This window comes from Nicotiana sylvestris, chromosome 4, assembly GCF_000393655.2.
Source record: "Nicotiana sylvestris chromosome 4, ASM39365v2, whole genome shotgun sequence".
Taxonomy (NCBI): Eukaryota; Viridiplantae; Streptophyta; class Magnoliopsida; order Solanales; family Solanaceae; genus Nicotiana; species Nicotiana sylvestris.
In genome coordinates, this window is record NC_091060.1 from 133,184,045 (window position 1) to 133,202,629 (window position 18,585).

The 18,585-nt window shown below is 40.6% G+C and overlaps 1 protein-coding gene across 1 annotated transcript; it reads left to right on the forward strand.

Moving 5' to 3' along the window:
- The first annotated feature begins 2,475 nt into the window (after positions 1–2,475).
- Positions 2,476–3,946, forward strand: LOC104245416 (uncharacterized). Its single transcript, XM_009801016.1, has 2 exons — positions 2,476–2,491; positions 3,582–3,946. Exons 1-2 carry the CDS (start codon positions 2,476–2,478, stop codon positions 3,944–3,946), a joined length of 381 nt encoding a protein of 126 aa, XP_009799318.1.
- Positions 3,947–18,585: the final 14,639 nt, after the last annotated feature.

An 18,585-nucleotide genomic window follows, 5' to 3' on the forward strand; every position in this document is an offset into this window, starting at 1 on the left:
TAGTAAAGACATAACAAAAGTTAATAAATAAATATTTTTTAAATGAAAGATTTAGTTAAAATTAATTATCATAGCAGTCTTAGTGGATAATGTGCAATAAATTTTATTTTAATTATGACATAAAATACTCCCAACTTAATGATTTATGATTAAGAAAAAAGTAATTTTGAATAGTCAACGATTTATTAAGAAAATTTGAGGATTTACAAGGTTAGTTACATACAATTGCATAAAGTTCTATTAGGCGAGCCCAGTATGCTGGGCGTTGGGCGCGTCCGGGGCGTAAGTGCTGATGGCCAAGACGTAAGTCTCACGGAACTAAGCCTCACACATAAGATCAGGGACATTTTACGAGTGCTCCGTCCCGAGGCGAGTCCCAATTCTGCCTTTTAAAACAGAGATTTGAACATTGCAATCAAAATTTTCTGAATAATATATGTTACATTTTTTTAATGATCAAACTTATTATTTGACTGCTTTAAATGTAATAAAAGAACTAGTTCAATCCATCCGCACTCCATTGTCAATAGGCGCGGAACTAAGTGAGCGGAATGGGATTTAGCCGTACCCCGTTCACTTTAAAATTACATTGTATTTATAAGGTTAAACTTTTTTTAATGTACATATATTAGATATTAAATCCCGTTAACTTCTTCACATATTTACTTTTTTTCTGAATTTTCTTCGTAAAAATTCTGCATCCGCCATTTATTTGTCAGATATATTGGGCAGCTCATTTTCCTGCTTGGCGTGCCTTTCTATCTCGGCTATCAAGTAATTTTGTTATCATTTCATTTCAGATTTACAAATATCACAAACCTAATGAAGAAAATAAAAAGGGCAAAGACCTAGGAAAGGAAAAACTAAAAATATTGGCCAAATCCTACTGAATCCTTGACATCCTACACATTTCCCTATCATGATTCACATGCAAATTTAAATTTGAAAAATTGAAATCAACGACGATATACAACATTAATTAACCAGATCCATAGCTTAATCATTTCACTATTAAAGCACTGTTAGACCCAATAATTTTGTATTATATAAATAGCGATTGGTGATTGGTCTCATCCATCGCGATTCATATGAGTTCGAGGGGTATGTGTAAATTTTAGAACATTATTAAACTGTTTGGACATCTGATGAGTTATTACGTTTAAGCCTAATATTCACATTTTAATTTTATTGTACGAAGGAAAAAACTCAAGTATACTGACGAACTAATGGTTTTAAAAGCTAAGCTATAGTTTAGAAACTTACTAACAGCAACTTAAAAATTACTGTACTACTCTAAGGTCTTTGTTAAAGGTAGTTTTTATAGTGAACGCATAATTAATAACATTCAATTTTTAGTCACATCAGGTCAATGATCAAATCCTCCCCATACCAATTAATACGACACTTAACCTTATTCATTTAAAAATCTTGTTTCTTTTTTTCTCCCACTTGTCTCTGGTCCTTCTTGACTTCTTAATTCTTATAGTTCAACATAGACAACAGCGGTCTGTCGATATATGCAAAAATTGTATTAAAATTGGTTAGTTAATCTGTTCTTGTCTTGAACATATCATGATTCATTAGACTATTCTTGATCTCTTTATTTCCCTTTTGTTTTTTCTTTCTTTTTAACAAAGTAGTAACATATCAACCTACTTATAAGGAGAACTGCAGAGATAAATGAGCACGCTTTATCAAACTTAACTCAGAAAATCGCCAATTCTATTGCTTTTTAGATCGAGTCAAGCAAGAATGCAACTGTATAATATTGCTCTGTGCTATATAAAATCCATATATCTAAGGTTATTACTAAAAGGATGCAACTAATTATGAATGATTTAGAAACACAGTCAAGCGGCATTTGTGCCAGGCAGAGCTTTCACTAATAACATTATGTTAGGTCATGAGCTTGTCAAAGGATATGATCGGAAAGGCAATATCCCCAGATATATGACTAAAATTGGTATGCAATAGGCATACGATTCTGTAGAATAGGACATTATATGAGTTATTAAGTTTAAGTCACCCTTCTTGCTCCATTTATGGTCATACACCATTTTCCTGAGTGATCCTAACTTCCAAATTATGTACTATTTAAATTGTCGGGTAAAGTGCACTAGTAGCTACTTTTAAGCCTGCTATTTAAAATATATCCATAATATAGAATGTATTTAGAGATTATTCAGTTCAACCAAACTTTAGGACTAAATTGTAAGTTATTTTTCCTACGTATATGTGGCCCAATAGGTTTAAGGCCCATAATTAATATTTAATTAATTATCAAATCTCATCCGTCCGATTGGTTACTTGATGGACGTACCAGATTAAGTGAGAACCCCTATAAATTGGTCATCTCCCTACCCATTAGGATTACCGTATTTTATTTTCTTTCTTCCATCACTAAAGGCGGCGGTAACAAAAGTTAGGGCAAGGGCGAGAAACCAATTTACCGATTAACGCTTCTGTTTCAAGATAATGGATTCCGCTTCAGGTATGTTTTTCTATGACGATTACATGTAAGATTATCATGTTCAAGATCCTGGTAGAATTATAGTTTATGCTTACATGTAGTATCATGAGCCTGGATTGCTTGAACAGATAATCTTCGTCACAACTAATTATGAATGCGTAGTTGTTTAGACATCATGTGCTGCCTACGGCAATTATGAATCATAGTTTAAATAAATTATCATGATCGTTAAATTCTGTTTGTGGAAAATAATGCTAAACTCTAATTCTTTAATTACTTTTAAGATTATGGAGCAATTAGAAAGATGGGGTAATTGACAAAAAATTATGAAAGAGTTTGGTCTCTACTTTTCGATAACGACAACCTTTGAAGTTTTGTGCTCTTGTGGAATTATAAATGTAAATTAGACATAAACCATATGTTCACATGTAGCAGCATCTTTTTTCCCCAACACAGTGGCCTACTAAAGTGATTTTTAAACAAAGATGACTTGCGATTTTACTTTATGGATACATGCAATCTTAATATCTTTTGGACCACTTCAGTGATAATATTTTATTCCTAAAAGTTTTGGAATGCAGTAATTGCACGTAAATCCTTTATTGTATTGATTGTGATTCTGGTATTGTATAATAATTGATGTATGTGCCTAAAACTTATATAGTTTGTTAATCACCAAAGTGATCAAAATAGAATGTTTAATATTTATACATACTACAAATTTATGTTTATTTTATGCCTGTATTAATGCACATATAGTTTGTTAGTCACCAAAGTGATCAAACTAGAATGTCTAAAATATTCTGATATTTATTTTATGTGTGCAATTATGTTCATATAGTTTGTTAGTCGCCAAAGTGGCCAAACTAGTATGTTTAAGAAAGTACACATACATAAAATTATAGTTTATCCATGAAATTAATGAAATGCCTATAATTAAAAATTAGTGGATAAATTAATTTTCATTATTGCTAGAACTTAAGGATTTACCCAAAGGTGAATAAAATTATGATAGTGTGTCATAGTATTTACCCAAAGGAGAATTGCGATATGCTTTAACTGTTTTGTTGAATCCATATAGATTTGTGAGCATGTATTATATATTTTGCAGCTATTCCTTTTCATTCGCTTGCTTTGTCTGTTACTGTATTCAACAGATTGAACTTATCTGAATGGCGTGAACAAGTCCAGTTCCACTTAGATGTGATGGATCTTGACTTGGCTCTGCCGAATGATAAGCCTGCTGCCAATACTGCTCCGAGCAGTGCGGATGAGAAGTCTTTCCATAAAGCGTGGGAACGCTCTAACAGGCTAAGCCTTATGTTTATGCGAATGAATATTGCCAACAACATTAAGGGTACTATTCCACAAACAGAAAGTGCCAGGGAATACCTGAAGTTTGTGGAAGAACGTTTTCGTTCTGCAGATAAGTCTCTCCCTAGTACACTAATGGTTGAACTCACGACTTGTTTTTAAATGAAATTCTCCGTTCTGAGGCCTTAAAACCCTCTTTTAGCATCACCTCAATTTGTGTGCGCAGTCCGGGCACGTAGCCGGAAAGCTTATATGTGAAAATCTGTGAAAATGATAAATTTTGACTATAAAAATGAATTAATTTGACTTCGGTCAACGTTTTGGGTAAACGGAACCGGAACCGTGATTTGATGGTCCCAAAGGGACCGTAGAAAAATATGGGACTTGGGCGTATGCCCGGAATCGAATTCCGAGGTCCTAAGCCCGATAAATGAATTTTTGAAGAAAATTATTTTTTGAAATTGTTTAAAGGAATTGGAAATGAATTTTGATTAGAACATGTTGGTATCTTGTCCGTATTTTGGTTTCGGCGCCCGGTACAGGACTTATATGTGATTTAAGATAATTCTGTAAAGTTTGATAAGAAATGGAATCCGTTTGACGGGATTCGGACCTTAAAAGCAGAATTTAATTTTTTGAAGAAGTTTTGAAATAAATCATTGATTTTGAGGTTTAATTCGATGTTAATAATGTTATATTGGCGATTTGGTCGCACGGATAAGTTCATATGATGTTCTTGAGTTAGTACGTATGTTTGGTTTGGAGCCCCGAGGGCTCGAGTGAGTTTCGAAAGGTTTTAAACTCTTAAAAAGTTGCAGGTTTTCAGTTGCTGGTATTCTGGTATTTTCTTCTTTGCGTTCGCGGGAGGACCTTCGCGAACGCGATGAGTTAATAGTGCTGAAGGAAAATTTCCTTCTACGCGAACGCGAGACCCAGGTCGCGAATGCGAAGCTTTGGGGGGTCTACTCTTCGCGAACGCGGGCCTCGTATCGCGAACGCGAAGGCTTGTGGCCTAGTCAGGGGGAAGGGGTATTGTACTTACGCGACCACTGGGGCGCGAACGCGAAGGCTCGAGGAGTTACTTCTCCACGAATGCGAGCCGATCATCGCGAACGCGAAGGTCTATCAGTCCTAACGCATCGCGAATGCGAAGGCCAATTTCGCCCACTTATTTTAAAAGTCCAGAAACGGAATGCATTACGGGATTTAACCCAATTTTCACAAACTTCTTCTTCTCTACACCTCTTGGGCGATTTTTGAAGAACTTCTTCATCATAACCTCTTGGGTAAGTAATCTTTGACTTGTTTTCTTCCATTTTTATCAACACCCACTAGATTTCTAGGCCTAAAACATGAGATTAAGGGTAGAAAATTAGGGATTTGGGTAGAGTTAGGACTTTTTGATTATTTGGGAATTTGACCTCGTTTTGGGGTCGAATTTTAAAACAAATTATATATTCGGGCTCGTGGATGAATGGGTGATCGGGTTTTGGGAAGAATGATTAGAAGTTATAAGCATTAGAATTGGATTATTCAGCGTTTATTGATGTTATTAAGTCGATTATGTCTAGATACAATTGATTTGGAGCTGAATTCAAAAGAAAAGGCGGTGTTTGAGGCTTGAGTTGGCCGTGGAAGTCCGAGGTAAGTGTTTGGTCTAACCTTAGCTTGAGGGATAAGGAGTTGTGTCTTATTTGCTACATGTTAATTATGGAGTACGACGTATAAGCATGGTGACGAGTATCTATACGTTGGTGTCAAGCATGCCCGTGAGTCTTGTATTATAATTATTATGACTCCGTTGTGGTTTATTGCGCTTCATATGTTATTATCACCATTGTCCCTTGCCGGGATGTTTGTTTGATATTAATGATCCCTTGCCGGGATGTTTGTTTTGATAGTATTGTTCCCTTGCCGGGATGTTTGTTTTGATATTATTGTTCCCTTGTCGGGATGTTTGTTTTGATATTATTTTTCCCTTGCCGGGAAGTTGTTATATTGCTCTTGTTCCCTTGTCGGGATTCCTTGTGATTATTGTTGGCTTATAACTGGGAGCTGGTGGTACGCCTACCACAAGATATAATGAAATGGGAGCGGGTGGTACGCCTACCACAAGATAAAATGAAATGGGAGCGGGTGGTACGCCTACCACAAGATATAATGAAATGGGAACGGGTGGTACGCCTACCACAAGATATAATGAAATGGGAGCGGGTGGTACACCTACCACGAGATAAATGAAATGGAAGCGGGTGGCACACCTGCCACGAGGTACATGAAATGGGAGCGGGTGGAATGCCTGCCACGAGGTACATGAAATGGGAGCGGGTGGCATGTCTGCCACGAGATACAGGAAATGGGATCGGGTTGCACGCCTGCAACAAGATGTGAAAAGAAAGTGAAATCTGCCTTTGTTTTCCTTATTCTTGTTAGTGATTGGATTTTGATTCCTTTATAGTTCTCTTGATATTCTGTTTTTACCTGTTATTCCTCGAAGCATGTTTCCCCCTCCCATCTTTACTTGTTTATTCCTGTTTTACTTTCCATTGTATATTATATAACTGCACGAGTCTATTTGGTGGTCTGGTCCTAGCCTCGTCACTACTTTGCCGAGGTTAGGCCAGACACTTACCAGCACATGGGGTTGGTTGTGTTGATACTACACTCTGCACTATGTGCAGATCCCGGAGCAGCTCTTGGATCGTAGTTGGAGGCTACCTTCAGTCCACGCGGAGATCCAAGGTAGACCTGCAGGCATCCGGAGGGCCTGGCGTCTCCTCTATCTTTTATTTCCTATTTCATCTTTTTGCTTCAGAAACAATGTGTCTTTTATTCTCGAACTTTGTATTTAGCAGTCTTAGACCATCTCTGACACTGTGACACCAGGTTTTGGGTGATTAAGGCTTAAGTAGTTGTAATAGCTATAGATTCAGATATTTTATTATTTTTCTTCCGCTTAATTATATATTCCGTTGTTTATACGTTATCGCTTTATATCTGTTAAAAAGAATTAATTGGATTATTTAGTAATTAGTTTAAAGGATTGGCTTGCCTAGCTCATATTAGTAGGCGCCATCACGACTCCCGAGGGTGGAAAATCTGGGTCGTGACAAGTTGGTATCAGAGCTCTAGGTTACATGGGTCTCACAATTCACAGACAAGCTTAGTAGAGTCTGAGGGATCGGTACAGAGACGTCTGTATTTATCCCCCAAAGGCTACATAGTTAGGAAAAACTTCACATTTGTTCTTTCCTATCGTGCGATTTGGTGTCTCAATGCTAATTGAATTTCTACTCTGTTCTTTCGCAGATGGCGAGAACACATGCTTCCTCATCCACTGACCAGCAGCCCGAGCCCTCAGCAGCAGCTCCCACGAGGGGCAGATGGCGAGGCCGAGGCCGTGCTAGAGGCCGAGGTAGGGGCAGAGCTCATCCCAGAGCAGCAGCACCAGCGGCGGAGCCTCAGGTTGACTATGATGATGAGGTTCCGGCCCCAGCAGTTCCGGTGGGCCCAGCTCAGGTCCCAGAGGGGTTTATTGCTACCCCAGTTCTTCAGGATGCTCTGGTCTGTCTAGTGGGCCTTATAGAGAGTGTCACCCGGGCAGGTTTGCTTCCTGTAGCACCAGCCATCTCTCATGCTGAAGGAGGAGCCCAGACTCCTACTACTCGTACTCCGGAGCAGGTAGCTCCCCAGATTTAGACTCCAGTGGTTCAGCCAGTTGGAGCAGTTCAGCCGGATGTGGTAGTTCAGACCGGTGATAGAGCAGCTATATCTGTTGATGCTTTGTGGAGGCTGGATAGGTTCACCAAGCTCTTCACTACTACTTTCAGCGGTGCATCTACTAAGGATCCCTAAGATTATCTAGACAGCTGTCACGAGGTTCTTTGGAACATGGGGATAGTTGAGACCAATGGGGTCGATTTTGCCACTTTTTGCTTGTTTGGATCAGCCAAGACTTGGTGGAGGGATTTTTGTTTGGCTAGACCAGCCGGGTCGCCAGCTTTGACTTGGGAGCAGTTCACTCAGCTATTTCTGGAGAAGTTTCTCCCCATCACTTAGAAAGAGGCCTATCAGAGGCAGTTTAAGCGTCTCCAGCAGGGTTCTATGACTGTTACCCAGTATGAGACCAGATTCATCGACCTAGATCGCCATGCTCTTGTCATACTTCCCAACGAGAGAGAGAGGAGGTGAGAAGGTTCATTGATGGACTTATTCGGCCGATTCGTCTTCAGATGGCTAGGGAGACTGGGAGTGAGATATATTTCCAGGAGGCGGCCAATGTGGCCCGGAGAGTTGAGATGGTTCTATCACAGGGAAGTGGTCATGGGTCGGATAAGAGGCCTCGTCATCCAGGTAGATTTAGTGGTACCTCGTCTGGAGGTAGGGAATCATATGGTAGGGGCCATCCTCTCAGGCCTTTTCAGTCAACACTTCAGGTTTCTCACAATGCTTCAGGTGGCCATGGTTCTCAGATGCAGTATTCTGATCAGCAGTCCTACAGTGCACCATCAGCTACTGTGAGTGCACCGCCGCTTTAAAGTTTCTAGGGTCGTCGGCCCTAGTAGCCAAGGGCTTTTTTTACTTATGGCGACACGAGGCCCATTGCTAGGTATTGCCCTCGAGCACCAGTAGCTTTCAGCATCAGGGTTCCCGTGCCATGGTTCATGCACCAGGTGTTCCACAGCCCGCCCAGCCAGCTAGAGGTGGGGGTAGAGGTGCTAGAGGTGGAGGTAGAGGTATTAGAGGTGGAGCTCAGGCCGCTAGAGGTGGAGGCCAGCCAGCAATAGGCCGTCCCAGAGATGTAGCTCAAGGTGGTGGGGCCCAACCCCGATTTTATGCCCTTCCATCCAAGCTCGAGGCTGAGCCTTCAGATGCTATTATTGCAGGTATGGTTCTAGTTTGTGATAGAGATGCTTCAGTATTGTTTTATCCAGGGTCTACATACTCGTATGTGTCATCTTATTTTGCACCGTATCTCGTCATGCCTAGCAATTCTTTGAGTGTTCCTGTTTATGTGTCTACACCTGTAGGTGACTCTATTATGGTAGATTGAGTCCATCGCTCTTGTATAGTTGTGATTGGAGGTCTTGAAACTCGTGTAGATTTTCTTCTTTTGGACATGGTCGATTTTGATGTCATATTAGGGATGGACTGGTTATCACCTTATCACGCTATCTTGGACTGTCATGCCAAGACTATGACCTTAGCCTACCGGGTTTACCTTATTTAAAGTGGAGAGGGACTCCTGGTCATTCTACCCGTAGTGTTATTTCTTATGTGAAGGCTCGGCGTATGGTCGGGAAGGGGTGTTTGGCCTATTTGGTCTATGTTCGTGATTCTAGTGCTGAGGTTCCTTCTATTGATTCTGTGCCCGTTGTTTGTGAGTTTCCTGAGGTTTTCCCTTCAGACCTGCCTGATATGCCACCCGACAAGGATATTGACTTTTGCATTGATTTGGCTCCGGGCACTCAGCCCATTTCTATTCTGTCGTATCGTATGGCCCCGCCTGAGTTGAAAGAGTTAAAGGAGCAGTTGCAAGACTTGCTTGAGAAAGATTTCATTAGGCTGAGTGTTTCGCCTTGGGGTGCGCCCGTGTTATTTGTTAAGAAGAAGGACGGATCGATGAGAATGTGTATTGATTACCGGCAGTTGAACAAGGTTAAGATCAAGAATAAGTATCCATTGCCGAGGATTGATGATTTGTTTGATCAACTTCAGGGTGCTAAGGTATTTTCTAAGACAGCTTTCCGCACTCGGTACGAGCATTATGAGTTCTTGGTGATGTCATTCGGGTTGACAAATGCCCCCGCAGCTTTTATGGATTTGATGAACCGAGTGTTCAGGCCTTATCTGGATTCGTTCGTGATAGTCTTCATTGATGATATTTTGATTTATTCCCGTAGCCGGGAGGAGCAGGAGCAACATCTTAGAGTGGTTCTTCAGACCTTGAGGGATAGTCAATTATATGCTAAGTTTTCGAAGTGTGAGTTCTGGTTGAGTTCAGTTGCATTTCTGGATCATGTTGTATCAGTAGAGGGTATTCTTGGTTGATCCAAAGAAAATTGAGGTAGTCAAGAACTGGCCTAGACCAGCATCAGCTACAGAGATCAGAATTTCTTGGGATTGGCAGGCTACTATTATTGGTTCGTGGAGGGATTCTCATCTATCGCAGCCCCGATGACCAGATTGACCCAGAAGGGTGCCCAATTCAGATGGTCGGATGAGTGTGAGGCAATCTTTCAGAAGCTCAAGACAGCTCTGACTACGGCACCAGTGTTGGTTTTGCCCACAGGTTCAGGGCCCTATACATTTTATTGTGATGCATCTCGTATTGGACTAGGTGCAGTGTTGATGTAGGATGGCAAAGTCATTGCCTATGCTTCGCGGTAGTTGAAGATTCATGACAAGAACTATCCGATTCATGATTTGGAGTTGGGAATCATTGTTCATGTGTTGAAGATTTGGAGGCACTATCTATATGGCATGTCATGTGAGGTGTTCACAGATCACAAGAGTCTGCAGTACTTGTTCAAGCAAATGGAGTTAAATTTGAGGCAGAGAAGGTGGTTGGAGTTGTTAAAAGACTATGATATCACCATCTTATATCATCCGGGAAAGGCCAATGTGGTGGCCGATGCTTTGAGTAGCAAGTCAGTCAGTATGGGCAGTCTTGCTTATATTCCGGTCAGTGAGAGACCACTTGCTTTTGATGTTTAGGCTTTGGCCAATCAGTTCGTGAGGTTGGATATTTCTGAGCCCAGTCGTGTGTTATCTTGCACAGTCGCTCTTTCTTCTTTATTGGAGCGTATCCAAGATTGGCAGTGTGATGATCCCCATTTGTGTGTCCTTAGAGACACGGTGCAGCACGGAGATGCCAAGCAGGTTACCTTAGGTAATGATGGAGTTTTAAGATTCAGGGTCGAGTTTGTGTGCCTAATGTGGATAGTCTTCGAGAGTTGATTTTAGAAGAGGCCCAAAGCTTCCGGTACTCTATTCATCTGGGTGCCACGAAGATGTATCAGGATTTGCGGCATCATTATTGGTGGCAGAGAATGAAGAAAGATATTGTCACATATGTTGCTCGGTGTTTGAATTGTCAGCAGGTTAAGTACGAGCATCAGAGGCCCGGTGGTTCATTTCAGAAGATTGAGATTCCTGAGTGGAAGTGGGAGCGTATCACTATGGACTTCGTTGTTGGTCTCCCATGGACTTAGAGGAAGTTCGATTCAGTGTGGGTTATTGTGGATAGGCTGACCAAGTCAGCGCATTTCATTCCCGTGGCAGTCTCCTATTCTTCCGAGAGGTTAGGTGAGATCTATATCCAGGAGATTGTTCGTCTTCATGCTGTGCCCGAGACTATTATTTCGGACCGAGGTACACAATTTACCTCACATTTTTGGAGAGCAGTTCAGCGAGAGTTGGGAACGCAGGATGAGTTGAGCACCACGTTTCATCCTCAGATGGACGGGCAGTCCGAGCGGACTATTCAAATTTTGGAGGATATGCTCCGAGCTTGTGTATCGTAGGATCAATATTTGCCATTAGCAGAGTTTGCCTACAACAACAGCTACCAGTCAAGCGTTCAGATGGCTCCTTACGAGGCTTTATATGGTAGCCGGTGCCGGGAGAGGCTCGGTTGTTGGGTATGGATCTGGTTCAGGATGCCTTGGACAAGGTTAGGATTATTCAGGATAGGCTTCGTACATCTCAGTCCAGACAAAAGAGCTATGCCGACCGCAAGGTTCGTGATTTAGCATTCATGGTCGGTGAGCGGGTATTGCTTCGAGTGTCGCCTATGAAGGACATGATGAGATTTGGGAAGAAGGGCAAGCTTATCCCTAGATTCATTGGCCCGTTTGAGATTCTCGATCGAGTGGGAAAGGTGGCTTATAGACTTGCATTTCCGCCGAGCTTGTCAGCCATGCATCCAGTATTTCATGTGTCCATGATTCGGAAGTATCACGGCGATCCATCTCACGTGTTAGATTTCAGCACTGTCCAGTTGGACAAGGACTTTTCTTATGAGAAGGAGCTGATAGCTATTCTAGACCGGCAAGTTCGTCAGTTAAGATCGAAGAGTTTTCCTTCTGTTCATGTTCATGGAGAGGTCAGCCTCTTGAGGCATCGACTTGGGAGTCTTAATCCAATATGCGGATCCGTTATCCCCATCTTTTTCCCGACTCAGGTACTTCCTTCTTCTGTTCGTTCGAGGACGAACGGTTATTTTAGAGGTGGAGAATGTGATGACCTTTATTTTAAATGAAATTCTGCATTCCGAGGCCTTAAAATAGCTTTTAGCATCACCTCGATTTGCATACATAGTCCGGATGCGTAGCCGAAAAACATATATGTAAAATCTGTGAAAAATGATAATTGACTATAAAAATGAATTAATTTGACTTTGGTCAACATTTTGGGTAAACGGACCTGGACCCGTAATTTGTCGGTCCCGAAGGGTCCGTAGGAAAATATGGGACTTAGGCGTATGCCCGGAATCAAATTCCGAGGTCCCAAGCCTGAGAAATGAATTTTTGAAGAAAATTGTTTTCTAAAATTGTTTAAAGGAATTGGAAATGAATTTTGATTAGAACATGTTGGTATCAGGCCCGTATTTTGGTTCCGGCGCCCGGTACAGGTCTTATATGTGATTTAAGATAATTCTGTGAAGTTTGGTAAGAAATGGAATCCGTTTAACCGGATTCGGACATTAAAAGCAAAATTTGATGTTTTAAGAAGTTTTGAAATAATTCATTGATTTTGAGGTTTAATTTGATGTTAATGATGTTATTTTGGCGATTTCATCGCACAGATAAGTTCATATGATGTTCTTGAGTTAGTATGTATGTTTGGTTTGGAGCCCCGAGGGCTCGGGTGAGTTTCGGAAGGTTTTAAACTCTTAAACATTTGCAGGTTTTCAGTTGCTGGTATTCTGGTATTTTCTTCTTCGCGTTCGCGGGAGGACCCTCGCGAACGCGATGAGTTAATAGTGTTGAAGGAAAATTTCCTTCTACGCGAATGCGACACCCAGGTCGCGAACGCGAAGCTTTTGGGGGTCTATCCTTCGCGAATGCGGGCCTAGTATCGCGAACGCAAAGGCTTGTGGCCTGGTCAGGGGGAAGGGATATTGTACCTACGCGAACACGACCACTGGGGCGCGAACGCGAAGGCTCGAGGAGTTACTTCTCCGCGAACGGGAGCCGATTATCGCGAACGCGAAGGTCTGTCAGGCCTAACGCATCGCGAACGCGAAGACCAATTTCGCCCAGTTATTTTTAAAGTCCAGAAACAGAATGCATTACGAGATTTAACCCATTTTTCACAAACTTCTTCATTTCCACACCTCTTGGGCGATTTTTGAAGAACTTATTCACCATAACCTCTTAGGTAAATAATCTTTGACTTGTTTTCTTCTATTTTTATCAACACCCACTAGATTTCTAGGCCTAAAACATGAGATTAAGGGTAGAAAATTAGGGTTTTGGGTAGAGTTAGGGCTTTTTGATTATTTGGGAATTTGACCTCATTTTGGGGTCGGATTTCAAAACAAATTATATATTCGGGCTCGTGGGTGAATGGGTGATCGGGTTTTGGTCCGAACCTCGTGTTTTGACCAAGCGGGCCCGAGGTCGATTTTTGACTTTTTGGGAAGAATGATTAGAAAGCTATAATTAAGCATTGGAATTGGATTGTTTACCGTTTATTGATGTTATTAAGATGATTATGTCTAGATACAATTGATTTGGAGCTGAATTCAAATGGAAAGGCGGTGTTTGAGGCTTGAGTTGGCCATGGAAGTCCGGGGTAAGTGTTTGGTCTAACCTTAGCTTGAGGGATTAGGAGTTGTGTCTTATTTTCTACATGTTAATTGTGGAGTACGACGTATAGGCATGGTGACGAGTATCTATACGTTGGTGTCAAGCATGCACGTGAGTCTTGTACTATAATTGTTATGACTCCATTGTGGTTTATTGCGCTTCACATGTTATTATCACCATTGTTCCCTTGCCGGGATGTTTGTTTGATATTAATGATCCCTTGCCGGGATGTTTGTTTTGATAGTATTGTTCCCTTACCGGGATATTTGTTTTGATATTATTGTTCTCTTGCCAGGATGTTGTTGAAATATCATTGTTCCCTTGCCGGGAAGTTATTATATTGCTCTTCTTCCCTTGTCAGGATTCCTTGTGATTATTATTGGCTTGTAACTGGGAGCGGGTGGTACGCCTACCACAAGATATAATGAAATGGGAGTGGGTGGTATGCCTTCCACAAGATATAATGAAATGGGAGCGGGTGCTACGCCTACCACGAGATAAATGAAATGGGAGTGGGTGGCACGCCTACCACGAGATACATGAAATGGGATCGGGTTGCACGTCTGCAACAAGATGTGAAAAGAAAGTGAAATCTGCCTTTGTTTTCCTTATTCTTGTTAGTGGTCTGATTTTGATTCCTTTATAGTTCTCTTGATATTCTGTTTTTACCTGTTATTCCCTGAAGCATGTTTCCCTCTCCCATTTTTACTTGTTTATTCCTTTTTTACTTTCCGCTGTATACTATATAACTGCACAGGTCTTTTTGGTGGTTTGGTCCTAGCCTCGTCACTACTTCACCGAGGTTAGGCTAGACACTTACCAGCACATGGGGTCAGTTGTGCTGATACTACACCCTACATTATGTGCAGATCCCGGAGTAGCTCTTGGACCGTAGTTGGAGGCTACCTTCAGTCCACGCGGAGATCCAAGGTAGACCTGCTGGCGTCCGCAAGCCCTGGCTTCTCCTCTATCTTTTATTTCATGTTTCATCTTTTTGCTTTAGAAATAGTGTGTCTTTTATTCTCGAACTTTGTAGTTAGCAGTTTTAGACCGTTTGTGACACTATGACACCAGGTTTTGGGTGATTAAGGCTTAAGTAGTTGTAATAGCTACAGATTCAGATATTTTATTGTTTTTCTTCCGCTTAATTAAATATTCCATTGTTTATACGTTATCGCCTTATATCTGTTAAAAAGAATTAATTGGATAATGGAGTAATTAGTTTAAAGGATTAGCTGGCCTAGCTCACATTAGTAGGCACCATCACGACTCCTGAGGGTGGAAAATCCGGGTCGTGACAATGAAGTTTGATGGGTCGCGTAGTATGCAAAATCATATCATCGAGATGACTAATATTGCAGCAAGACTTCAGACCTTGGGGATGAAAGTGGATTGACTCCTTCTTGGTTCAGTTTATTCTGAACTCGTTACCTCCTGAGTATGGACCTTTTCAAATTAACTATAACACTATTAAGGATAAGTGGAATGTTAGTGAATTGTCCAGTATGCTTACTCAGGAGGAGTCAAGACTTAATAAACATGGGAGTCATTCAATCAACCTCATGGGTCAAGGATCTAGTAAAGGACTTAAAGTGAGGGCCAACAAGTTCAAGAAGAAGAAAGCACCTGCTAAAGCTCAACAGGATGCTAACAAGGAACATAAGGCAGATACGTGTCATTTCTGTAATAAGGAACGACACTATCAGAAAGATTGCATGAAACGTAAAGCTTGGTTCGAAAAGAAAGGTTCAATTAGTTCTTTTGAATGTTCGAATCAAATTTAGTAGAAGTTCTTAATAATACTTGGTGGCTTGATTCTGGTGCAACTGCTCATGTATCTACTACGTTGCAGGGATTCCTTACGATCCAAACTACAAATCCAAATAAAGATTTCTTGTTCATGAGAAATAGTATGAAGGCTCTAATTGAAGGCATAGTGACTTATCGTTAGATCATATAGACTGGACGTCACCTTGATCTATTACAGACTCTTTATCTACCTTCAGTTTCTAGGAATTTGATTTCTCTTTCAAGACTTGATGTTTCTGGATTTGATTTAAATTTTGGAAATGGATGTTTCAATTTATATAAGAATGCTATTTTTTATGGTTCTGGTTTTCTTAGTGATGGTTTATATAAATTGAAACTCGATATTGGTTTTTCTGAATCCCTTCTTACTGTTCAACATAATGTTGGAATTAAACGTGTTTCACTAGATGAAAGTTTTGCTTACTTGTGGCATAGATGTTTGGGTCATATATCCAAAGAAAGGTTAGAAAGATTAGTAAAGAATGAGATTCTTCCGAATCTAAATTTTACTGATCTTACTATATGATTGGATTGCATTAAGGGAAAGCAAACCAAGCATAGTAAGAAAGGTTCCACAAGAAGCACCCAGCTTCTTGAAATTATATACACCGATATTTGTGGACTTTTTGATGTTCCGTATTTTGGTGGAGAGAAATATTATTTTTCACGTTATGGATACATCTATTTGCTGAAAGAAAAATCTCAAGCAGCAGATGCTCTCAAGATGTTTGTTAATGAGGTTGAAAGGCAATTAGATTGTCACAACCCGGATTTTTCACCCTTGGGAGTCGTGATGGCGCCTACTAGTGAAAGCTAGGCAAGCCAACCATTTGAATTATTTACCTTTTTCCCATTTTAGTCCTTTTACAATTAATAATCAACAATTGATAAACAGCGGAAATCTAATAAGTGGAAGACTGAAATGTAATAATTTAAGAAAGATGCCAATACCAATCCATAAATAACTACCCAAGACTGGTGTTACAATTCCACAGACTGTCTAGGAATACTACAAATAAAAGTTTGAAATATTTATTACAACACTGTCTCTGAAATATGTAAAAAAAAAGACTAAAAGGATAGGAGATGACACCAAGGCCTGCGGACTCCTGCAGGACTACCTCGGAATCTCCGACTAGACTGAAGGCAGCCACCCAAAGCTACGGACCGAAAGCTGTTGCTCCGGAATCTGCACATAGTGCAGAGTGTAGTATCAGCATAACCGACCCCATGTGCTGGTAAGTGCTTAGCCTAACCCCGGCAAAGTAGTGACAAAGCTAGGACCATACTACCAAATAAACCTATGAAATTATATTATATACAGTGGAAAATAAAGTAGAAATGTACAGTTAAGAATGGGAGGGGGGAACATGTTGCGAGGGAATATCATTTACCAACAGTGACTCTGGAGAAAAGCATAAAGAACAATTTAAAATTTGCAGTAGAAAGAATAAGGAAACCGTAACAAACCAATTACCACTTTTATCCTTTATTGTTGCGGCGCGCAACCCGATCCAAATTATAAAAACATTGTTGTTGTGTGCAACCTGATCCATATCATATATCACTATTGCGGCGTGCAACCCGATCCAAATATAATATTGTTGCGGCGTGCAACCCGATCCAAATATAGTATTGTTGTGGCATGCAACCCGATCCAAATATAATATTGTTGCGGCGTGCAACCCGATCCAAATATAGTATTGTTGTGGCATGCAACCCGCCAAATATAATATTGTTGCGGCGTAAAACCCGTTCCCAATATACAATTCAACACCAATCACAAAAGAGTCCTGAAAAGGGAACAATATATCCCGGCAAGGGAATCGATAGTATAAGTAAATACGTCCCGGCAAGGGAATCAGCTATAACCAAAATTGTTCCAACATTTAACTTCACAAAAGAAACCTCAACTAGCACCAATACTCAACCATCAGCAATTTCCATGAGAATAATCATAATTCTTGCCCAATACAGAAAATCAACAACTTAGGCATTTGTAGTACTTATTAAGAATATAACGACTTCAATTTAAGACTCACAATTTGGCATGCTTGACAACGACGTATAGATACTCCTCACCATGCCTATAAGTCATACTCAACAAATAACACATAGAAAATAGGACTTGACTCCTAATCCCTCAAGCTAAGGTTAGACCAAACACTTACCTCGATGCCACGAACACAATTCAAGCCTCAACTATCGCTTTACCTCTTGATTCCACCACCAATTTGCTTGTATCTAGCCACAAGTTACTTAACTAAATCAATAAATGCTAAGTGAATCAATTCCAATGCATGAAAATAGGTTTTATAAAGTTTTTCCTAAAAAGTCAAAAATTGCCCCCGGGTCCACATGGTCAAAACCCGAGGTTCAAACGAAAACCCTATTACCCATTCCCCCACGAACCCAAATATATAATTTATTTTAAAATCGGACCTCAAATCGAGGTCCGAATCCCCAAAATTTGAAAAAACCAAGGTTCTACCCAAAACATCCAATTTTTTCCATGAAAATCATATAAGTTGAAATCATGTGAAAACATGTTAAAAATTGAAGAAAACGAGTTAGAATTTACAATCGATTTGGAAGAAGAGTTGCCTTTGGAAAATCGCCCAATGGAGTTTATGTTTTGAAAGGGTTTGAAAAATGAAAGATTTTCGGCTAAGTTATGAATCTGCAGGTCGAAAATATCGCAATTGCAATGATATGTTCGCAAATGCGAAATCGCAATTGCGGCAAATGCTTCGCAATTGCGAAGTATGCCCAACTCTGCCTTCTTCGCAAATGCGATTTGTTGTTCGTAAATGCGATACCTGCTAAGGTCGCAATTGCGAAGGTTCCCTTCCCAGCCAGTCTTTACCAATGCGGTGGGTTCATCGTAATTACGAGCTCGCAATTGCGAAGCCTGCAGGTCTGAAAAATACCAACAGTTTTCCTAACTTAGATTTCACTCCACGGCCTATCCAAAACTCACTCGAGCCCTCGGGGCTCCAAACCAAACATGTACACCAACCTAAAAACATCATACGGACTTGCTCGTGCAATCAAATCCTCAAAATAACATCAATAACCATGAATTTACCACCCAAATCAAAGGAAATCTCATGAACTTTCAAAGTTCCAAATTTTACAACTAAAGTTCTGAATCACGTCATTTCAAGTCCGTTTCTT